The sequence below is a fragment of the Arachis hypogaea genome, chromosome 6 (assembly GCF_003086295.3).
Source record: "Arachis hypogaea cultivar Tifrunner chromosome 6, arahy.Tifrunner.gnm2.J5K5, whole genome shotgun sequence".
Taxonomy (NCBI): domain Eukaryota; kingdom Viridiplantae; phylum Streptophyta; class Magnoliopsida; order Fabales; family Fabaceae; genus Arachis; species Arachis hypogaea.
Window position 1 is genome coordinate 6,705,995 of NC_092041.1, and position 22,786 is coordinate 6,728,780.

General features: G+C 29.3%; 2 protein-coding genes across 10 annotated transcripts; one reads left to right on the forward strand and one right to left on the reverse strand.

The window, feature by feature from the left end:
* Positions 1-13,023: 13,023 nt before the first annotated feature.
* On the forward strand, positions 13,024-16,270 carry LOC112695658 (probable WRKY transcription factor 47). 2 transcript variants are annotated; one of them, XM_025748087.3, is made up of 5 exons: positions 13,024-13,509; positions 13,588-13,668; positions 13,736-13,885; positions 14,844-15,254; positions 15,332-16,270. In XM_025748087.3, exons 1-5 carry the CDS (start codon positions 13,360-13,362, stop codon positions 16,079-16,081), a joined length of 1,542 nt encoding a protein of 513 aa, XP_025603872.1. In that variant the 5' UTR covers positions 13,024-13,359; the 3' UTR covers positions 16,082-16,270. The 2 variants fall into 2 exon arrangements, with proteins under 2 accessions (XP_025603872.1, XP_025603874.1); XM_025748089.3 differs by having other exon boundaries at positions 13,279-13,503.
* Positions 16,271-18,996: 2,726 nt separating this feature from the next.
* Positions 18,997-22,630, reverse strand: LOC112695659 (probable polygalacturonase). Of its 8 annotated transcripts, none has more exons than XM_072197925.1 (8): positions 21,747-22,136; positions 21,151-21,240; positions 20,926-21,041; positions 20,672-20,792; positions 20,419-20,593; positions 20,192-20,262; positions 19,280-19,954; positions 18,997-19,163 (listed from the first exon to the last, which is right to left on the reverse strand). In XM_072197925.1, exons 2-8 carry the CDS (start codon positions 21,194-21,196, stop codon positions 19,135-19,137), a joined length of 1,233 nt encoding a protein of 410 aa, XP_072054026.1. In that variant the 5' UTR covers positions 21,197-21,240; positions 21,747-22,136; the 3' UTR covers positions 18,997-19,134. The 8 variants fall into 8 exon arrangements, with proteins under 8 accessions (XP_072054026.1, XP_072054025.1, XP_025603880.1 ...); XM_072197924.1 differs by having other exon boundaries at positions 18,997-19,166; XM_025748095.3 differs by having other exon boundaries at positions 18,997-19,166; positions 19,261-19,954.
* Positions 22,631-22,786: the final 156 nt, after the last annotated feature.

Here is a 22,786-nt window from a genome sequence, read left to right on the forward strand (position 1 = left end):
AGAGAGACTTTAGTTGATGAATTGTATTTCATCAAATTAATTATTATTTCATATGGTCTTTTGAGATAAATGTGATTGATGACTTATATCAGTTCAGTGAGAGGAATATATTTTATTATTTTTGTATGTCACGCATACAAAAATATAAATAAGGTTATATACTTAATTTTAAGGGAGACAAGTATAGTCTCATTAGGTGCCTCAAAAAAGTTATAAAACTAAAAAAATGCATAAGGTTTATTATACTTCAACATTAATCTAATAGATAATAAATTTGTACATTTACAGTTATTTATATACTTTATTAGTTTAGTAGATATTTGAGTCAATTAAAAATGGATCATAAAATAGTAGACAAACAAATTTTATTAGACCAAAATATTATATGTTTACACATATAAAGTCAGAAACTAAAGTTAGAGATGATTTAATATTCATATTCTAATTTTGTTGAATGTCAAAACAATTTTAATTCATTGCATATATATTTATATGTTCATTGAAAGAATTCTTTAGAAAGGTGTTAAAATAATACTTATTACTCTTTCTACAAAAATAACTGAATATAAAATACCTTTTAAAGGCATCTATTTTTGTAATTATGAATACTTATCGCAAATTATGAAAAATAAATTTAAAAGACTACTTAAATTATTTTGTGACAATGTATTAGTAATCTGTTATTTTAAATTTTTGTTAAACAAGAGAATTCAGAGTGCTTAAGTGTCTTGTGAGCAAATTAACACAAACTCTACAAATGTATGCATATTTGGTTAGTTAGAAACAAACATCCATGATTTTTCACGTGGATACTATTCAAATGGGTGTTATATCATTTTATAATATGTTGTTTCAATGGGAGTGTGCATTTAGATACTCATATAATTTAGACAAATTTACGAATATAGATAATTTTACAGAAATAAAGTATTAAGTTTCATTTTCACTTTGACTCATAATCTCATAAAATTTATCAAAGTTGGACCAGTTGAAGATAAGTATATATGAGGTTATTTTTGCATGTAATTTCTGAATTTTCTCATCTAAATTTGATATATGTCGTTGAGTATATTATAATATGGTCATTATCGTAGTTTTGTCATGACAGTAATGTGATAAAAGCTGTGATAATTTCATAATTAATATATAAGACAGACCAGATTGTTAAAGTAATAAGGGAGATAACATTCAGATGCACGCTGTTTATAAGATGTGATTATTTCAGGAAAGAATATATGTATATTCCAAATGGATATTGTTGAAAAATTATTTAATTTCTTAATTTGTTTGTGAACAATACATATATTAATTATAATCATAAATTATGCTATTTTAAATTAAATAAATTATATAATGATAATCTCATTTATTGTTATAAATACTAAATTGAATAAATCATAATTACTTTTTATTTGGAACTAAATAAAAATAAAATCAGATACTATTTTTATTTGAAATTTAGAAGTTTAATGGATGTCATGTTCAAATATAAATAGTGACTTTATAATTTTGGTCCTAACATATCAAAACTGTCTTTGTAACTCTTTTCTCATTAAAAAGTTGCAATTCAACTCTATAAATATACATAAGACTTTAATAAAAAAAATTAAAAAACTAAATTTTTCTAATACTTATATGAGTATATTCGCACTACGTGATATATATATATATATATATATATATATATATATATATATATATATATATTAATTTAATATGAATAATATGGATTCATAAAAATTATTTATTCTGACACACATAACTTAAATAATTATTTAAGTAATAGTCTGTTAACAATTTAACATAAAAAAATTAAATTTATTAATTAAATATAATTTTAAAATCAATTCATAAAATAAAATAAGAAACCGTTAGAAAAAATAATAATGAAATACATATAACACACTACTACTGTTTGGACTATAATTTTCTTTTATTTGTGATAAAATTAATTACACAAATAAAAAAATGTGTAATAAGACATAAGACATAAGAGTTTTATTTTTTCTACATACATGAACTAACTCTTAATTTATTAAAAAAGACCTTAAATAAAATTATATAATAAAAAAATGAATCGAAGTTATTGAATATTTGAATTTAATATATTTAATCGGAAGACATTAATCTTAGAAATGAAGGTAACGATCACTCACGCAGTCTCCATAGCAAAGCAACATTCGGGAAAGAAACGGATAGTAAAATTGGATATTTGGATTATTTATACAATTGTATGTTAAATAAAAAAAAAGTTAAAGAGCAAAAAGGAAAAGAGTTAAATGAGAAACAGAAGCTTGGAGAAATTGGAATTATTCAAATTGATTATATTATTATTATTATTATTAGTTTTTTTAATTGTTTTTATTAAATAATTAATATAATATTTTATAATATAGTAGAGTCATTTAATCTCTTTTCTTTTCATTTGTGTATGAATGCTCTGAATCCTGTGACCAAAGAGAATAGATAAACTGATGAGTGGGTCAAATTTATTTATTTTGTGGGAGCAAAAAAAATTTTTTTTACTATATATTATATGAAAGATTTTTAAAAATCAGTGGGAGCACTTGCTCCCCACATACTCAATGTAAATCTATCTCTGCTTCCAGATATAGCTAAATGACTTAATTAATTTTATTAAGATATTTTGTGTATATTATAGTTTCTCAAGTGTATATAAATCAAAGTTTCATTTTAAGATTTATCATCATCAACAAATTTCTTGTACTAAAATGAAAGTGTAATTATTAAACTGAAAACAAAATTTTCAAAAGAAGAAATTAATTAGTGGTTTTATTATGGTCCCGTTTCTACAGCATAGCAAATATGCACGTCATGCATGCATTATGCTGATATATAATAATGCATTGAGACAAATAAACCAACTAACGGAGAAACTAACAGTCGTTAATAATTAGGCGCGGTGTTAATTAATTAAATAATTAAAGCTAATGTTAAGGGAGAGGTCTAGTAATTAGTAGGGGGAGGCGTCAATTGAGAAAAGAAGAGTATAGTATAGGAAGCTAGCTAGCTAGTTTCATCATATACAATCCAAACACGTGAAATTTGGGGTTTGGTACTTTTTGTTGTTGTTGCTTTTAATGGATTGAACGTGCGGGTTAACTTGTGTGGGGTCACTCTCGTCAAGCCTATTTTTGCGGCTATTATCTTTTCTTTTTTTTTTTTTTTCCTTTTCATTATTCTCTTCTCTTTTCTTGAGGCTTGTTTGTGTGCGTGCGTGCGACTGCTTAATTTAATGTAATTGTTGTTCATGCATGCAATATTAATGGCCGCTATTCTTTACTTTCGATTCTCTATTTCTCTTCTTCTACCTTACCCTTTTGACTCTCCATTCTATACCTCTGAACGTAATACAACCGCCAGCTAATGAAACAACCTTCCAGATTAACTATATATCTTAACTTTTAGTAGGAGTACTGTTTCCCGATTGAGTCGCATTCGAATCGATCAAAATTTCAATTCGATTTGCACTAAAAATTGAGAATTTGATTGATATGTGGATATAACATATTTTAAATATTTAAAAAAAAATAAACTTTGTTTTTTTATGATTACACAATTTTTCTATATGTTTTATTTCAAAAATATTAGTCTAACATTATTTTTTAAATAATAGAAGTAAGTTAATTAATATAAAAAGAGAAATAAAACAACCTAATAAATAATGTTTATCTTTCTATGATATATTTGCAGATTAAACTGGATAATATTCACAAAATTCAAATTCGATACAGAACAATTTTATTAGTTAGTAAATCAGATCTTTTTTTTAAATCCCTAATCTTTAGTGTTATATTTCTATATATCCATTCCTTAATTTCTTACTAAATTATAGGATAAAATTTATATTTAAATCAAATTAAGCAAAAAATTACACAAATTAACCAAAAGAAAAAACGTTACATAGATCTCCCAAAAGAACATGCATTTTTATATAAATTAAAATGAGTTTCATTCGAATTACTTAATCCAACATTAATTTAAATAAGGCCAATTCAAATTACTAAAGATACACACAAATTGAATTTGACCAATTCAAATTATATATGTACGAAATGTAACGTTTTTTCTTTTGGTTAATTTGTGTAATTTTTAGTTCTATTTAATTTAAATATATATGCATTTTACCCTAAACTATATGTATTTGAATAATTAATTGCACTCATAAAACCTTTTGTTAATTTAATTTTTTGGTCCATGTGGTTTGATGATAATATGTATGTATGTATGTAGGCGTGCGCTGTGCTTGTTTTATTGTGGAATATTAATGTGATACCAATTAGCTTGCCGCTTGGTCTTATTAACTCTTGGAAGGAAAAAGCTGCCTTGCCTTAATTACTTAACCCTTTTGACTTCCGTTCAAAAATAATTATACGTCCAGTGGAGAGATTCTTAAAAAAAGAAATTAGCTAGTATTCAGTTATGTTATAAATGTATCAATTTTTTTAATATGAAAAAAAGAGAGAGATTAATGCATGAAGCGGGTGTCTATAAGTCATAGAATGATAGAATTATCGGTTGAAAATATCAAAATTCTAATCTAAATCTATGGAAAACCTTTGTCAAAATGATGGACAAATAAGGAAAGAGATTAAAAAGAAATTTTATGAACCTGCTGCCATTGACTTCGAAGATATTCAAGGATGTATATTTGTTTGATAAACATCGATTTTTGTGAGTGGATTTTTTTTAGTAAAAAAAATTGAATAATATTGAGTATTTAATTTTATTTTATTTTTTATTATTTTCTCTTATTTATTTTTAATCACACTTATAAAATTAAAAATAAAAAATCACATTTATTCTCTTAAATTTAAAAAAAATAAAGAGAATTTATTTCCTCGATCTTCTTAGTTTAATTTGTAACTCATCACATCAATCGTTATTATATATTTATCAGTCAATAAGTCTTTTATATTACTACGTAGACCGTAGAAAATGCTTGGTTTTTATTTATAAGATGATAAGTTGATAAGATACTTATTAATGAATTAGCTGCGCTAGCTAACAAGTCCACGAGAGCAAGAGTTACGAAAGAAAACCCAGCTGGATATTTATTTATTTATTATTTATATCTAGTCAAGTTGCACCATTATTCAGATCTCATAATCTTGAGTCAATGACTTCATTTTCCATACCTTGACAATAATTAAAACCACACAATTTATATTTCTAACAATTTTTTATACATTATATATATTTGCCCATTGCATTGCTTGACCAAGGCTTCATATTCTACGGTTTTCCGTTTTCGCCCCTCTCTAGAAGTTTTTCTTTTCTCCTCAAAAAAGAAAATAAATAAAAAGAAGAAGAAAAAAGAGTACGCGGGTTCTAAAAATTTTCCAACATAATAATATAACAGCTGGCTTCGGTATGAAAGGTACATGGAAATAACTTAAATTTATTTTATTTAATATTTATTAAATTTATCATAAATATTAAATAAAATAAATTTAGATTATTTAAATTAATTTTTTATTATCTCTTTAACATTATCTGTTTAATTACCCAACTCTATTTCCAAGCAATACTCCGCTAGAGTAGAAATTTGTACCAACTCTGAGATATGCAAATCAAATATGTTGTTGCATAGTCACCAAAAAAATATATATGTTGTTGCATAACTCTACAATTATATAGCTAGCTTTGCGCCCATGCCATATATTAAGTTACAACTTTAAATAAGAACTAATTAATATGCTTGGTCAATGCATGTGTAAAATGCAAAAAACTGTTTTTTCTTTAAAGTCCTTAGATGTAAAATCTTTTATTTTTTATAAAAATCATGGTTTAGGACGACGAGTAGGATCATATGGAATTCAAAATAATTTAATTTTAATTTATCAATTTAAAAAGTTTCTTACAAAATCATAGTGTATTTTCGTTTCCACACCATTAGCGGAGTTTTGTTAGGGTAAGGGGGTATGGCTCCAAAATTTTTGTAAAAATATTAGTAATTCTACTCTAAAGAAAATAAAATTAGTTTATTTGATTAAATTGATATACTTTTAATTTATGTATTTAAATTTTATGTTTATTTTTATTATTTTTTTAAATTTTTTATTCTATCTTATTTGACATAACAAATAGTATATATTTAAATCAACAAAAAATGACATATCTTTAAATCAATGTTACAAATTAAATATCATTATAGAATTAATACTAAATTATATTTAGTTACTCATATAGTTTCATGCATTATTTTATTTTTAAAATAATAAAAATTATAATATAACTAATAGTAATATTAGTTATTAATAAAAAATTATTATTTTATTTTTAAATCAACTTTACAAATTTAATGCCATTATAGTATAACACTGTTTACATTAATAAATTTTGATATTTTTATTTTATTAAAAATTTAAGATTTTATTTTCTTGTATTATATTATTTAATTTGTAATAAAAGTAATAATAAAAATAATTAATCTTAAAATTTTTGAGAAATAAATATTATCAAAAGTAAAATTAATTGTATATAATTTAAATAAAAAATCAATTTTAAAAAAATCAATTTTTAGATAAAAAAATTAATTTTTTAAATAAAAATAGATTTTTATATGAAAAATTAATTTTTTTCATATAAAAATTGACTTTTTATAATTAATTTTTTATTTAAAATCAAATTAGCTTATTAATCTAAACAAAAAAATTTATTAATCAAAATCAGAATTATTTTTTATTAATCTTAACCATATATAATCCTACATATTAATAATAAATTTAAAAATAAAATAATTATATTTATAAATTTTATTTTAATATAAATATTATTATATAATTTTTTATTAAGATTTCTGGTCCCTCCAAAAAATTTTTTCAAACTCCGCCACTGTTCCACATTAAATCTTTTTGTATATGTCCATATGAGTTAGGGTTTTTCAACGATCAATTTTTTTTAAGTCTTTTATATTTTCGAAAAAATATAAACTCGGACATAGAATTATCGATTAACAAATTAATTTATATAAAAAAATTTAGAATTAATATTATACAACTAACATTGGAGTTAGAAATGATAATTTTTTTTGGCAAAACAGATATCACAAAAATTTATACGCAAAAGGATAAATACGAAAAATTAGATATTGTTGCTTGGGGAATTGAAGTATTTGGAGATCTCCTTATTGCGGCTAATTTTTTTTATATTGGGTTATTATTGGTGTTTTTTATTAGTATTATGATATTTTAGTGTAATGCAGTGATATGGGATAAAAAGAAATTATGAATAACGATTTTTTTTGTTATACAAATCGTAAGTAACGATTTGTATTGTGCATCACACTTATGAAATATACTCATTTCAACTCATACCAACGTAATACACCATTTCATCCATCATATAAAAAATAATTAACTCCCTTATTGCAATCGACAATAAAGCGAGTGAGGCGGTATAACAGGATAGCAGTGATGATAGAGATAGTGACAGCAGTGACGTTAGGATCACAAAAGCGGAAATCAGCATGCATGCCGCAATAGACAATTTTTTAGAGGTTGATTAGTGTTGGAGTTAGGAATGGTAAAAAAATCCATACTCGCGGTAATTATTATCTGCGACGGAAAGGCTAGTGAGGATCTACAAAATTCTCACAGGAATAGGGACCGTCCTCACAAATAAATGGGAATGGAAGTGGAATTGAGGTACTCGATTTATGGAAATCTGTAAAATTTTTTAAAAAATTTTATTTAAATGTCTTCATATATATATATAAGTTGTCTAAATAATTCCTAATTCATTTTATTTTTATTGATAGTTAAAAATTTTGTATATATGTATATTATTATATTAAATTTGTATTTAAATTATGTTTGATTTGATATATTTAATTGAATAGCATAAAACTTTATTATGCTTGTGTTAATTTTTTAAAAAACTAATAAAATTTAATTATTCATAGATATCCGCAAATATTCACCTCTTTTATAGAGAAAAATAAATAAAAATTCGTAACAAAGACCGAGAGCATTTTACTAAATGAAGACGGACGAAGGCGGAATGGAGAGAGTCTCCACTTCCCTAGAAACCTGATTAAGGATTTGATAGTCTCAAAACGTTTGGACCATTAAATAGTCTCATAACAAAACATGTTTTTAAAGTTTTTTAATAACTGCTAAATAGTTTTTTTCTAATTTTAATTACAAATTAGTCCCATATATTTTATTTAATTATAAAAATTATTTTTTATTTTATAAATTATTATTTTATCATTCATCTATTATGTTTATTAACAATAAAAAACAAAAACAATAACGAATTAGATCTTCCATTGATCGTAATAAACTTCTTGGCAATCCCAATCGATTAAAAGTTTATCTTTGATCCGTTACATTCATCCAGGGCTGTGAAATCGTGTTTCTTAGAAAATCAATCGATTGGATTAACAAAACAATCGATTGAATTTCAGGTTTTCCATAACTCAATTGATTGGACTTCAGGTTATCACAAAACAATTGATTGAAAATTGTAAGGCAGTATGGTTTTTGCAAAAATCAATCGATTGGTCATATTACCCAATCGATTGAACGATGACTATAATGTGGGTTTTTTATAATTCAATCAATTGTTTATATTACCCAATCGAAAGTTATTTTTATAACCACCTGAAAGTTTGTTATTAGAGTGAAAAAAATGAACACTGCTGATATTTTTGCATTCTCAGAATTACTTGTGAAAAAATCATTTGCTATGCCCAATTTATCCATATAGTAATTTCCTTCCACAAAATCATGGATGATAGAGGAGGTCTTTGGCTGTGGTTGGCTCCCAATTTCATCCATCAGTAAATCTGTCCATAATGGATAGGACATGAATTAATTAAGTTTGAGACAGTTTCATAAATTCATAATAAAAAAAAAAACAGAGACAATAGAAAGGTGCATACTTATAGCTTCTCATAGGGACCAACTTTAAGATTATCCTTGGATTCAACCTTAGCAGAAAAATTACCATTAATTTGGAGCTTGACTCTGACATAAGGAACAATGTTAATACGATTGCTAGGATAAGTGAATGACTCTTCCTCAAAATCCATTATTTCACCTGGATCAATGAAGACATAGATCATACTTTTCTTGCTTGTGTGGTGACAACGAAAAATATTAGACACTGTCCTAATTTCATCCAACGCATTCACATGCACAATTGCCACGAGTTTCTTCTTAAAAGTCATAGATGTACTAAATAGTGACAAAGTAAGAAGATAATCACTGCAACCCAATCGAATGAGTTTCCTACAACAGTAATCATGAACCGGCAGAAAAATTGCACTCAATTGGGCTCTAAATATCAGTAGTGGTCATTTTTTTCACTCCAATAACAAGCTTTCAGGTGGTTATAAAAATAATAATCGATTGGGTAATATAAAAAATCTATTGAATTATAAAAAATCCACATTCTAGTCATCATTCAATCAATTGGGTAATATGACTAATCGATTGATTTTTGCGAAAACCATATTACCTTGCAATTTTCAATCAATTGTTTCGTGATAACTTGAAGTCCAATCGATTGCGTTATGAAAAACCTGAAATTCAATCAATTGTTTTGTTAATCCAATCGATTGATGTTTTAAGAAACACGATTTCACAACCTTGAACAAATGTTACGGATCAAAGATAAATTTTTAATCAATTGGGATTGCCAAAAAATTTATTACGATTAATGCAAGATCTAATTCGTTATTGTTTTTATTTTTTTATTGTTAATAAACATAATAGATGAATAATAAAATAATAATTTATAAAATAAAAAATAATTTTTATAATTAAATAAAATATATGAAATTAATTTGTAATTAAAATTAGAAAAAAATTATTTAATAATTATTAAAAAATTTAAAAATATATTTTATTATAAAACTATTTAATAGTCCAAACGTTTTGAGACCATCGAATTCGATGCCTAAAAACCTATTGTCATCCCTGGTTAAAGTGTAAAACCAAATAAAGAATTATTTATTGGAGCTTGAATTCATGATGCCGGGGTGGAATTGGAACAAAAAATTTTTTTTTTTCAATTTTAAATTTCTTTTTCCAAAAAAGTCTATGAATATCCGCAGGGACTTGAATATTTAGTGAATATTGTGTATCTGTTGTCATCTTTAATTGTAACTAATTAACATTTAACATTAAAAAATCTAAAATTCAATTAAAAAAATCCAAAATTTAAAACTAACAAATTTTTATTTTTAATAAACTTCATATTATCGAAAATGAAGATGTAAAAATAATTTTTTTTGAATACCTTATCTCTTAAACATGTTATTATTAATTTTTTGAAAATTTCTCTATTTTATGTCTTATTACTTTTATACCCTGGTTGCGATAATTATAATCAAATTCCTTTTATTACAATAAAATTGTTATCTTTGAGAAAAAAAATGAACTTCGTATTAAATTATTACTCATTTATTATTACTAGTTTGACTTATCTCTTGATGATCGGATAGTTAACATTTTTGCTATGCAAATTACACTCTCATGACCAGGGATGGACCTATGTATATAGTAGTACGCGTAAGTGTTCCCGTTCAAATTTGGAAAATTACTTAATAGCATATATTTATATATCCTCGCTAGTTTGTTAATTTTTCTTCCACTTTATTAGATGAATATAAAAATTATTTTTTTAGATCTGGCTCTATATATAAAATTATAGTGTTAATTAAATTGATATCATAAAATTATTTTATTAAACTAAATTATTTTATTAGAATTAATTTTAAGTTAAAATATTTTATCAAATAATTAATATATAGATAACTTTATTTAGATCTCAAGTCTCAACCGTTATTTCATAAAAAATATGTTTATCTGTTAGTGATTTTTATTTTGAAGTTATCTTTGATTTTGGCAACCGTAATTGAAAGAACTATTTGCTATAAATATTATAATAAATAATCCATTTTGTGATTGTAAGAAAGATTTTCTTAATAATAATTTAAAAAAAATATGAATTATGCTCGTCCAAAGCGAACATATTGATAAAATAAAAAAAATAATCGACTTTAAATTAAGATAGCTAGCAAACTTGCAGGAACAAAAATTACATGTCTAATATACATACAAATTTTTTTGACTTATAAACTATATAAGTTAGCCCAAATTTAAGAAAAAAATACGTGCATCACTCCTTTAGAATCGAGCGACCAATACACACGCCTTAATCACCCATCCACAACACGTTCATTATGCTGCACTCTTTTTCTTCTTCTTCGATCAAAACATAAACTGTCAAGATTCAAGCGACATTCGAAACAAACTACGATTCTGCAGAAACGTTGCAACTCATCCGAAAATTAGAAGAAATCAAGAAAAAAGATACAAATCTCCATAAAAAATCACCAGAAAAAACGAAAAAACATTATTTAAAGTACTGTTTTACTATTCTTCTAGGTTTTTTTTTTCTAAATTGTCTCTGCCATGTGCCTCATTCTTAACCAGCAAACATTAAAAGATTTCAAGAAGAAATATATTGTCTCTCCCATGTTTTGGGTGTATTTTTTAAATTTTTTGGGTGTATTTCTGTGACCGTTTGGGTGTATTTCTGTATGTTTGGGTGTATTTCTGTAATCGTTTGAGTGTATTTCTGAAGTTCTATTATCTTAAAAAATGATTTCAAAGTTTGATTTCAGAAACCATGAAAATAAAAAAAAACGAAGCAAGAATATAGAGAGAGAAAACGCACGTAAATGATGAAGAAGAAACCAATGATAAACGCAGGTAAAACAACGAATGAAAAGGCAAAGAGAAAACGCACGCAGGAGTTCCAACAAATTTGGCAAGAAACTCGAAAAGAGAAACGAAATTTTTTGAAAAATGGAAGTTATATATTTGCGCATTAATTGATTTGAATTAATTTAAAAGTCTGTTAAAAAGGCACGTAACATAAGCTACGCGTTTAGTGAATTTCGTTCTCTTCAAATTTGTAAAGCTTATAAGTACAAAACACTTGTATATAGATATTAATTCCAAAAATTATTATAAATTTATTAGTGATTGAAATCTTATTTTCTCACTTTAAAAACTCTTATTCTTAAATTGAAGATGTTTGATTGAATTAGCAATAAAATTGTCCAATATATTTAAAATATAAGACAAAAAATAGATACATTTTAAATAATATTTTATAGTTTTTGATTATTAATTAAGTGATAAACCGATTAAAAAAAAGGAAAAACCTATTTTGCAAACCTAATTTTAATATAGACAGTATATATACATAGCAATAGAGAAAGTTTAAGAAGTCAATATTTTTATTAAAATTTGATCAATACTTAATCAGTAAAAGAAAAATAAATAATTTTATATTATTAGATAAAATTTTATATTATTAAAAATATTAATAATAATTAATTAATGATTACAAAACACAAAAATTTACTGATCTTTAACTCTCCTCGTAGCAAATTAGCAATAATGTATACTATATGATGCATGTATCATGCATGTTTATTGTACTAATGAATTTAAGTGAAAGAGTGGTGTAGTTAGTTGACGGGTTTACGAAAATAAATGCAATGGTATATATATGTATATATATTTTCCTTGATGGTTGGTACGTGGTAGCGTAGCAATACATGCATAGTAGAGGAGTATAGTTATAGCCCTTGAAAGTCACTGGGATTAGGTTATTCCAAATCACGCGGGCCCCACCGTCTCTAACTACCGTCCGATACAGAGAGCCGTGCCGTCAACTCCGTTGACCTCAGGGGACTCCCCTCCACGTGCACGTGCACTTCCCCCTTCTCCCATCCCCATACAATGCACAATCTCCTTCCTTCCTTATTCAAATCATCTTTCCATTTTTACATTACAACTTGGTAACAAGAGTACTGTCAAGTGTGAACATAAAACAGGATAAATTCGTTGCAGCCTTGGTGGCCTAAGGTTGACGTCACTTCTGCCCAAAACGGCTGCTCACTTGCCACTTCTTCCTCTTTAAAATCGTTACTTTTCATTCACTAAAATTACTTACTTGTTTTTTACTACTATCATCTTAGAAAAATATTTAAGGTTTAGTTATTTTAATTTATGTTAATCAATCATTTTAATCCGTAGTTCAATATTTTTAGTCTAATAATTTAATAATTAATTATTCATCGAAAATAATGTTATACTGATATTAATATATTATAATATTATTGGGTAAGCGGAGGTGGGGCCCATAGGCCGTAGCTCAAGGTGGAAGGAGTGCGTGTGTGTACGCGCGAGCTACCCCCATTTAAAACCACTTCCCCAGTTGAACCCACCACTTTCTTATTTCTTCTTCTTCTTCGTCGTCGTCCTCCTCTTTTTCTCTCTCTTTCTTTAATTTCTATTCGTATAAGAAATGGATAACCCACACCCCCGTGAATTGACTTTCTTACCCTCTAGGGACGTCAAAGAAGTGGATTTCTTCTCATCATCATCATCAACTGCTGCCGATCAAGATCATACTACTCATCATCATGCTTCATCCTTCCCTCATCACCCTGTAAACGTAACTAACTAACGTTCTATCACTTTAATTTTTGTATCATCCTTATTTGTTAGCTAATTAATCATGCTATATATGCAGACTGGGCTGAACTTAACGTGTGAAACTACTGGAATTTCAACTTCAAAGGGATCACCTAATGCCGATAATACTGAATCCGAGGTTTGTATATAATAAGCGCACGTAATTCACGACTTCCGTGATTATACAATAATTATATATTTTTCAGAGGAAAATGGTGGAAGGTGAATTACGGAGACTGCAAGAAGAGAATCGAAAGCTGAGAAGTATGGTGGATCAGATCGCCAAAAGCTATAGCCAACTTCAGGCACAGCTCTTCATGGCTTTGCAGAAACAAAAGCTTACTCATCATCATCAGGTTTTCAATATTTTCAACATTTAATTTCGTCAAGATCAGTATTAATTTTAATTAATTTCTTCCTCCTTCTTCTCCTATATGACGGAAGCATTATTTGTTTGCTTGTGCCAATTTTTACTCATTTCTCTTCTCTCTCTCTCTCTCTTAGTCAGTGAAGGAACAAGGTAACGTGCCTCACTTAAATTAGAAAGCGTGCGGATCCTCTTCATTCACGCCCATTTTTCAAACTCTTTCTACACTCCTTCAATTCTCTATATATTAATATCCAGTACCTGCAAGTTAGGTGTATTCATTTTTTATCATCACATAACCAATAAATAAAACACCACTCCCTACTATATATAAACCCATCCACTATACATTTCTTATACAGTATATATATAAATAAAATATGTATTCTTTATTTCTACAGACGTATATATAAAACCGTGATTTCAGTTTTCACATGCGTGCTAACCGCTTACGAATATATAACTAATAACCAGCGAGCTGAACTAAGTGATATATATTGCATTCAAATTAATTCATCATAATTATTTGGTCTCATCACTCTTATCTCTTTAATTATTTAAAATGCGATATTTGAACTAAAAAAAAGGTATACATCATGGACTAATAATTTTAAGCTAAGTTTTTGTTGATAAATTTCAAAGGATAAGACAAGAAAAAGAGAGGGCGAGGGGCAATCTATTTTCATAAGAGACAATCAATCATCATTCACAATAACAAGTACGCGCCTCATTCTGGGGTCAACATTGACTTGGTCCTCACATATCAAAAAGAGATCTCAATTATCTCTTTCTTCTATATATGAAGTTCTTCATCGTTTATATAACACGTAATGTGTTCAACAAACAAAGCGAATTTCAATAAATCAAACCTTACACTCACCTTTATTATACGTGGGAAGTGCTAAGTAATTCCAAGTAATAACACATAGTTGTGATTGTTGGAACAGAATACTGGTGTTAAGAGCAATGGGATGATAAGTGGAGAAAAAGCTGTGGAGGGAGATGGAAGGGCGAAAGTAGAGATGAAGAATAACGATGCTTCGGTATCCGGTGATGAAAAGAGAGAAAGAGAGGTATCAGCATCAAACAATAATGGTAATAATGCAGAGGAGGTAATGTCAAAGAAGCATGATGAGAATGATGATGATAACGAAGGTGATGAAGATGGTTTGACTAAGCTTCATTTGGGAAAACAAGTAGCAGCATCTGCTACAGAAGAAGACGTCCTTGAGCGATCTTCTTCTCAGAGTTGGGGATCATGCAAGACTCCCAACTTAGAAGAACCCAAGCTTCCTTCTTCTGACCTTCCTTTCAGGAAAGCCAGGGTTTCAGTTCGCGCAAGATCAGAAGCTCCTCTGGTAATTATATTATCCAACTCTAAACTTTTAAATCAGAAGTATATAAATAGTTATATCTCTAACACGAACAAACGCAGATTAGCGATGGATGCCAGTGGAGGAAATACGGACAAAAAATGGCTAAGGGTAACCCCAGTCCTCGAGCCTACTATCGGTGCACCATGGCTGCTGGATGCCCAGTTCGGAAGCAGGTTCAAAGATGCGCAGAGGACAGTACAGTCCTAATAACAACCTATGAAGGTAACCACAACCACCCTCTTCCGCCGGCAGCCACCGCCATGGCCAACACGACTTCAGCCGCAGCAGCCATGCTACTATCAGGATCAACCTCATCATCGTCCAAAGAAACCCTAGCAACTTCAGCAGCAGGAGGATACTTCTCTTCATCAATGCCCTACACATCAATGGCGACGCTATCAGCTTCCGCGCCATTTCCCACCATCACTCTCGACCTCACACACAACCACCACAACGCACTCCAACTCCACCGTGTGGTCCCTCCTCCCGGTGTTACCTTCCCTCTCCCATTGCATGCAGTTACTCCTCCACATCAGCTTATAGCAGGGCACCCGTTCTTAATCTCTAACCACCAGAAGTTGATGCCTCCTTTGGTTCATCGACAACAACCACAGCCTTCTAATAATTCCCCGTCTATGGTGGAGACAGTGAGTGCAGCCATTGCTTCGGATCCAAACTTCACTGCGGCCGTGGCTGCGGCACTCTCATCAATCATTGGAAGCAGTAGCAATGGTGGAAGTGCTATTTCTGTGTCACCGAATGGGTCACCGCAACTTCCTCAGTCATGTACTACCTACTCTACCAACTAGCTTCTTCCATTCAACACGACACGTGTCAGTGTCACGACTATCCTGCAATTTTATTTTCTTTAAATTTCTCATCATAATTATATTGCCTAGTTAACTTAAAACCAAGGTATATATGTACAGAAATTAAAGAGAAGATTATTAGGCACTCTTTCTATTATGCAAACAGATTAAAGAGTTTGTTACTGCTCACTCTCAGTGCCTAATTAACTCAATAATAACCAATATCTAGCTGGCTAATGAAGAATCAAGAAGCCAGATTTTTCTAAAAAGAGAAAATATTGATTTTGGACTCTCTCTTTATTTGGCAAGGATTCATCAACTAATATTTTGACAAAGAGTTCAAGTCTTGAGGATGATGTTTTAGTCGATGTCATGGTTAATTTATCTTAGACTTATTATTATTTCAAGCGTGAATAAGCTTAACGAGATGAGAGCATGCAATTTCTTCGGACAAATATTGATTCCCCGATTTTTTAAATTCAACGTTCATTCATTCAATGATGAGATATGCAAAATTTGAAGATCCCGAAAGGATATCCATTATCGAGGAATTCTTGGTAGTAACATCTACCAGTTTGTCTAAAAAGATATATTTATATTATTTACAAATGTTTTTCCATGCAGAAATTCGATATATTGGATCTTGAATCTGACCTTTGTTTTACTCCGTTAATCTAAATGCTGGCATGCATTTGATACTGCCTTTCTCTATTGGTACACCATTTTACAACTATGATAGTTACGTGTAAACCAAAATTAACTATCAGTATAAAATATATATAAAATATATGTTAAAATATAAATATATATTAAAAATAAATTATATATATATATATATATATATATATATATATATATATATATATATATGATGTGATTGATTTTAGTGACTAATTTCAATTTACGAATAACATTTTTTCCTAGAAAAAACATCAACGGTTTACCAAAAATAAAAAAAGCTTACCACTATTAATATGAATAATAATTAATATATATTGATATCAAAAAATAATTTTATCAAAATTTTTTATTTAAAATTAAAATAATATATATGTTATCGAAAAATTAATAATAAAATATAACTATAATTATTAACAAAAATTTTGGTAAAATCAAAATTTAATAATTAAAAAATTATTAAAGGATATTTTAAAAAAATAATTTAATTATTAAATTTTTTAAAAAATATTTTGATAAAAATATAATTTAATCAATAAAAAAAGTAATTTATTAAAGAGTATTTTGGTAAGCAAAATTTAATAACAAAAAAATAAAATTTTTGTTAAAAGATATTTTTATAAAAAATAATTTATTTTTTTTTGAAAAATAGATAAAATTAATATTAGTTAACACAAAAAATTTAAAATGAATTAAAAACAAATTTTAAAAATTATAAGAAAGAAGAATATATATTTTATAAATACAATGAAAGAAAATGTCATTTTAATAAAGGAGAATAGAATTTTCTCTAACATTTATTCTTTTGGGGATATGCTACCTAATTTTTGTTTTTTATTCCAACAGGGCCTAACCAAAAGAAAGCACAAAAACTATAGTGGTCTGGGGAATCTATGTTTTCGGCCTAAATTCGAGGTTTATTGTTTCTGGTCAGAGGCCCAAATTCCAAGTTTAATTAAAGCTGAAACTCATGGGGGGTTTCTGAGGCCCAAAACTAAGCCCAATGGACTACGCTGTTTGTTGGCGCTGCATGGCGCGAAGTGTCTCCTCTGTAAAAATTGTTGGTACAATGTTTTTCAGCAACCCATGTTAAAAGAAAATTCTATGGTGCCTCTTGTACCTAACTTATTTTTTATAATAAATTTTGAATATTTAATAATTATTTATTTTTATATTTTTAAAATTAAATATTAATTTTAACCTTTTTGATATGTTAAGTAAACACTTTTAGATACTATAGCAATCACTCCCGTGTTAATTGCAATATGAACTTGAAACATATATTTTAAGGGTGGTTGTGCGTGCAATCATCAACAAAGATGCAACTGAATTCTCTCCTAGATAGATAGTACATACTACATAGCTAAAGTATCTTGAAAATTGGGATTCTAACCTTAATTGATACTACTATATTTCTTGATTCCTTCATTGTTCATTCATCCCTATAATTATATTGATTCACGAGTTCCAAGTGTACTTGGGATGTTCATCTTTTGTGACACTTGAGTTTCTTTATGATTTAAACCTGCCTAGTATTGTTCCAGTCAATTTACTTCTAAATATATGGTTCACCAAACATTTTTATTATATATATATATATATTTGTAAAAAAAAGTTATATATTTTATTAAAAAAAATGATATTTGTACTACTTTTTATATATATCTCCTTTGCACACATTTATTTTATGATATAAAATACATATTATGTAGTATTAGTGTGTTACTATTTGATTTTATCTTCTTTTTTTTTTAATTGATAAAAGAGTTCATAAGCAGAGATCATTAAGCCTTAAATATCCTTCAACCCAAAAAATAAAAATAAAAAACTGAAAAGAAACTGACAAATAGTAAGTTATGTGGTGCTGATGATGACTAATGTGCTTTAATTTTTTTTTTCATTGTAAAGAAGAGGTATGAAATTGATTAGATTCCACTTTTCTAGGAAGCTTGTTTATTGGATTCCTTATTCAAATCTAAGGATGCAGTAAAAGGGAAATAACTACCTAGGACTTGTGCAAATTCTCCAACATCAAATAAAGTTGCAACAGAAAAGGAATTTAGAGTGGTTACAAACTAACTAACAGCATCTCATTCTCTTATCTATCAACAACCAAACACATTCTTTTCCTTCAAAAAATAAATGGCAACACAAAATTTCTTATCTTTCTCTCTCTCTCTCCCCCCCCCCCCCCCAAAAAAAAAAAAAGCCATATGTATCTAGAAAAAAGAAAAGACATGAAATCATTCAATTCAACTTCCTATTTTATGATAAATCACTCAAATTATTGTTTACTGCACACAAGTTACAAGAAACAATCATCTCTCTCAGTATCTTTCCGCAGATGCACAACCACAAGATCAGCAACTCCCAACTCAACATTGTATGTCACCTGAAATTTGTCCTGCTGAAAAAATGCACCAATCAAATTTCAGCTATAAAGTGACCTTTTTTTTTTTGGGTAGCAAGTAGCATATAATGCTATAAACTCCACAATTTACCAAGATAGTAACCAAGCACCTCTTGTTTGATTATTTGAACTTTGCAGGTGATTGGATAAATTGTAACAGTCTGAACAATGCTCTGGGAATATTCTCTCCTTGAGAGGCTTGCAAGCTTCCGGCGAAACGAAATCGGAATATCCTTGGACATTAGAGCAGTTCCATGAATAGCTTGAGCTCACATTAAGGATGATGTTTGATAGACAGATGTTTACAAAGTTGTCTCCTTCTATGCCTTCTAGAAGGCCGGCGCGCTTGATGTTTTGGCCAATCACATCCTTGATTGTAATCTTTTCTATCAAAGGTAATGCATTTGGATCAAATTTATCATCAGGATGATCCCCATATGTACCAGTGAACCTGATAGCAATGTCAACATTTTCTAAAGTCATGTTAGAAACAAAGACATTTCTAACATAACCACCTCTCCCTGGAGAAGTCTTTATTCTGATGGCGCTGTACGAATCGAAGAAGCGAATGTCTTGGGCATGGACTTCTGATACACCACCAGACATCTCACTTCCAATGGCAATCCCTGCACTCGTCGCCGTCCTCCCGGTGAGCCTGTTGATGATAATGTTTGTGCTGGGACGGCCGAACGCTATGCCATACTCGTCCCAGCCACTTTTGATGGCAATCAGATCATCACCCGTGCTTATATAACAGTCTTCAATGCATACATTGTCGGAAGAATCTGTCCACATTTTAGAGTTGTATGTGAGAATCTTAATTACAAGGACATAAACTCTATCACAACTATGCTATGTGTACAAAGAAAAATCGGTTACCAAATCAGTCAATCGTATATAATACATGTTAAAATACAAAATACATGGTGGCTGATTCAGTGACTGATTTTTCGTGTGTACATAGCATTTTTGATTCTCTAACAGGATGGATATTATTAGAATATGTGAGAATCTTAATTCACCTGGATCAATCCCATCCGTGTTTGGAGAATCAAGAGGAGCAAGGATCTTGACTTTCTTAACTGTAACTTGGCTGTTCATCCAGAAAAAGAGTCTCAAATCTCCCCCCTAAGCATCAAAGCCCCACTATTGCACAGCTTTTGAATGGTAATGGAAGAAGAAGTACTTGAAGTGCAGAAGAAAATAAGGAATAAATAACATAAACTCAGTCCTTCCATAGAAGACAAACCTGCAATATACAGGATGTATATTCCAAAATGGAGAATCTAAGAAGGTTAAATTCGAGATGAGAACCCCCGCCGAGTTCATCAATTCTACCAAATGGGGACGCGTATAATCCAAGGTTTTGTTCCTAAACAGGCTCCACCAAATACTCCCTTGACCATCAATTGTTCCATTGTTACCTTCATTGGAACACTTACAGAATCAATAAACTAGCTAACATGTACATAGAAGACAATCATTTGATGAATATTATCAACCTGTTATAACAACATCAGTCAAATCTTGTCCATAAATGAGGCTCTTGTGCCTTCCACCCGGCAACTCCCTTCCTCGCCCATATGACGGTAGAGGATCAACAACTGGCCAATCATCAGGGTTCTGTAATAAGTAGCAGGGCATGCCATTAAGATATCTTAGAAATCACCTATCACTCTACCAACTACTGATTAAGACAATAGATTTTGGATTATCCTACTCCAGCATCTAACCAAATTAAGAAACAATGTCTTACTGTGGATCCAAGAATTACAGCATCTTTGTCCAACCAGAGAGTTAGATGGCTGATGAGATCAAAACTACCGGTCAACCAACGGCCAGCCGGGACAAAGAGCTTCGCTCCGCCTTTGTCTGCAAATGAATTAAGGTAAAATATTGCATTCTGAAATGCTTTTGTGTTGAGAGTGACCCCGTCTCCAACTGCGCCAAATTCTGTAATACTAACGCTGTGAGGTCTAACCTCCAAATTTGTCTGCTTGCAAAGTGAGCTGCTCCACACTCTCCATGGGCCACAGCTGATTAATGTAAGTACCAGAAGCACACCCACAAGCTGCAAGAGAAAATGTTTAGCCATCAGTAACTACTATGAAGCTGCACCTAAAAGTGAGAACCTTCCCCATTTTGGAGTCTTATCAAGCCATGATGACTACATCAATATTTCACATGCTTCTTCAAACAACACTAGCTAACAGGGCAATGATTATTAAACACTGTGAAGTTCAAGCAGGATCTAGACAGGGGTAATAGATTAACTCAAGAATTTCAAATTGAGAAGCTGTAGAACTACTCAGATCAACTACATTTCATCACAGTGCATAAAAAATCTCAAATTTTTCACAGAAAGAACACCACCCAGTTTAGCAGTCAGTAACAAAGTGCAACTTTTTTGAAAACGAGGGATAACAATCAACTAAAAAATGCACTGAACATAAAGAATAGGTGATCCATCTGCAGTTTAATTCTTGATCTGTGGCTTCTAGATCTCAATTAGGCCATCATCCACTAGTAACTACAAAGCATGAGAGTGAATTAAAAGAGTATAAAGCAAGTACTCACTGTAGAAGTTCTCCTCATATGACTGAGATCCACCTTTCCCTTTTGAAGGGCACCTCCAAATTCCAAAATGCTGCTACTATTGATGAAAGAGACCCAGAGAGAGAGAGAGAGAGAGAGAGAGAGGAAGATGAGAGGAAGGGTTGGTTTATTGAATTAGCAAGGTGTGAAATTGATTGGGTGGGTCATTGAGAAAGAGAGAGAGAGAAAGAGGAAGAGAGAGTAAGCAGTGATAATAAGAACCACACAAGTATAAATCATTGACAGAAACTGTTACTGCCCGCCAAAACAATAAGCAGTAGGACCCTCCTTCTTCTGTCTTCTCTTCTTCAAACTATGCAAAAAACTAGCACTCAACTCAAGTACAGTGAACACTACTCTCTCCCTTGAATTGCAAGTGTAACCGGTGATGAATGAATCTTCTGTTTCTTGGCTTGGGACACAGACAAAGTAATAAGTTGTTTTCACACAACAATAATTGACCTTTGCATGCATCACAATTCACAACAGTGTTGTTGTTTTGTTTTACTGTTTATCTCTTCTCTCTAAGAGACTAACTTGTAAGCTCCGTCAGATCCTTTAAATCACTTCATTCTGCTAATCATTTGCTCCCTCTTTTTCTTAGTCAACATAGTAATTAAACACTTCAAAAGCTGCTAAAACCTATGACTACTTTCTTTTCTCTTTATTGTTATTTGTCTAGATTTGATTAATATATGTTAGAGCCATGTGGTGTGGGGGACAGTAATTTTGAAGAAGAAGAAGAAGAATGGATGATGGTCAAATTTAAGAGGGATAAAAATAAATTAAAGGAGGATTGGGACAGACAAATTTTTAACCATAAAAAGCAAAACAGGTTTGTGTTTGTGTCCTTCGGAGTTATGGCTAAGTGTTCCTCTTCTTCATCTTTCTTTGATTTTAGTGTATTTTTTTTAACTAAAGAGTGAATATCCATCCGATCCTAATAATTATCTCGAAAGGACAACGAGATTTTCAAAAAAAAAAATTCAATCTGGCTTCTGATCTTTTTTTTAAGGATTGAT

Bases quoted from the DNA above. Each gene is read 5' to 3' on its own strand.
- LOC112695658 (XM_025748087.3), top strand. From the start codon at position 13,360: ATGGATAACCCACACCCCCGTGAATTGACTTTCTTACCCTCTAGGGAC. The intron at 13,886-14,843 runs GTTTTCAATATT...TTGTTGGAACAG, and splicing joins AGCTTACTCATCATCATCAG to AATACTGGTGTTAAGAGCAA. The intron at 15,255-15,331 runs GTAATTATATTA...GAACAAACGCAG, and splicing joins CAAGATCAGAAGCTCCTCTG to ATTAGCGATGGATGCCAGTG.
- LOC112695659 (XM_025748091.3), bottom strand. The intron at 20,793-20,925 runs GTAAGACATTGT...TACTTATTACAG, and splicing joins CTGTAATTCTTGGATCCACA to AACCCTGATGATTGGCCAGT. The intron at 20,263-20,418 runs GTTTGTCTTCTA...CTGGATGAACAG, and splicing joins ATACATCCTGTATATTGCAG to CCAAGTTACAGTTAAGAAAG.